General features: G+C 71.8%; 1 protein-coding gene across 1 annotated transcript in view; it reads right to left on the bottom strand.

Moving 5' to 3' along the window:
• AGRN (agrin) overlaps positions 1-248 on the bottom strand; it is a 162,893-nt gene that overhangs the window by 40,186 nt on the left and 122,459 nt on the right. Inside the window, exon 23 of the mRNA XM_009646786.2 lies at positions 42-239. Coding sequence (XP_009645081.1) covers positions 42-239 — 198 coding nt within the window. The remainder of the gene's footprint in view (positions 1-41; positions 240-248) is intronic.

The raw sequence follows: 248 nt of genomic DNA, 5'->3' as shown, positions 1-248 counted from the left end.
CCCGAGCGGCGCCGCGGCCACGACAGCTCGGAGGCACCTACGTTTCTCGCAGACGGCTCCCCCTTTGCCTGCCGGGCAGCTGCAGGTGAACTCCTTCCCGTCGTCCTCGCAGGTGCCACCGTGCAGGCAGGGGTGGGAGTCGCAGGGCCGGGAGGGGTTCTTCGTGGCGGGGGGCTGGCGCATGGGCTTCCGCCGGGTGGTGGCAGGGAGGGTGGAGCTGGGTCTCTTGGTGCTGACAGCTCCCGTCG

Source organism: Egretta garzetta, unplaced genomic scaffold, assembly GCF_000687185.1.
Source record: "Egretta garzetta isolate BGI_Z169 unplaced genomic scaffold, ASM68718v1 scaffold29, whole genome shotgun sequence".
NCBI lineage: Eukaryota > Metazoa > Chordata > Aves > Pelecaniformes > Ardeidae > Egretta > Egretta garzetta.
This window is presented reverse-complemented; position numbering and strand designations above follow the sequence as displayed.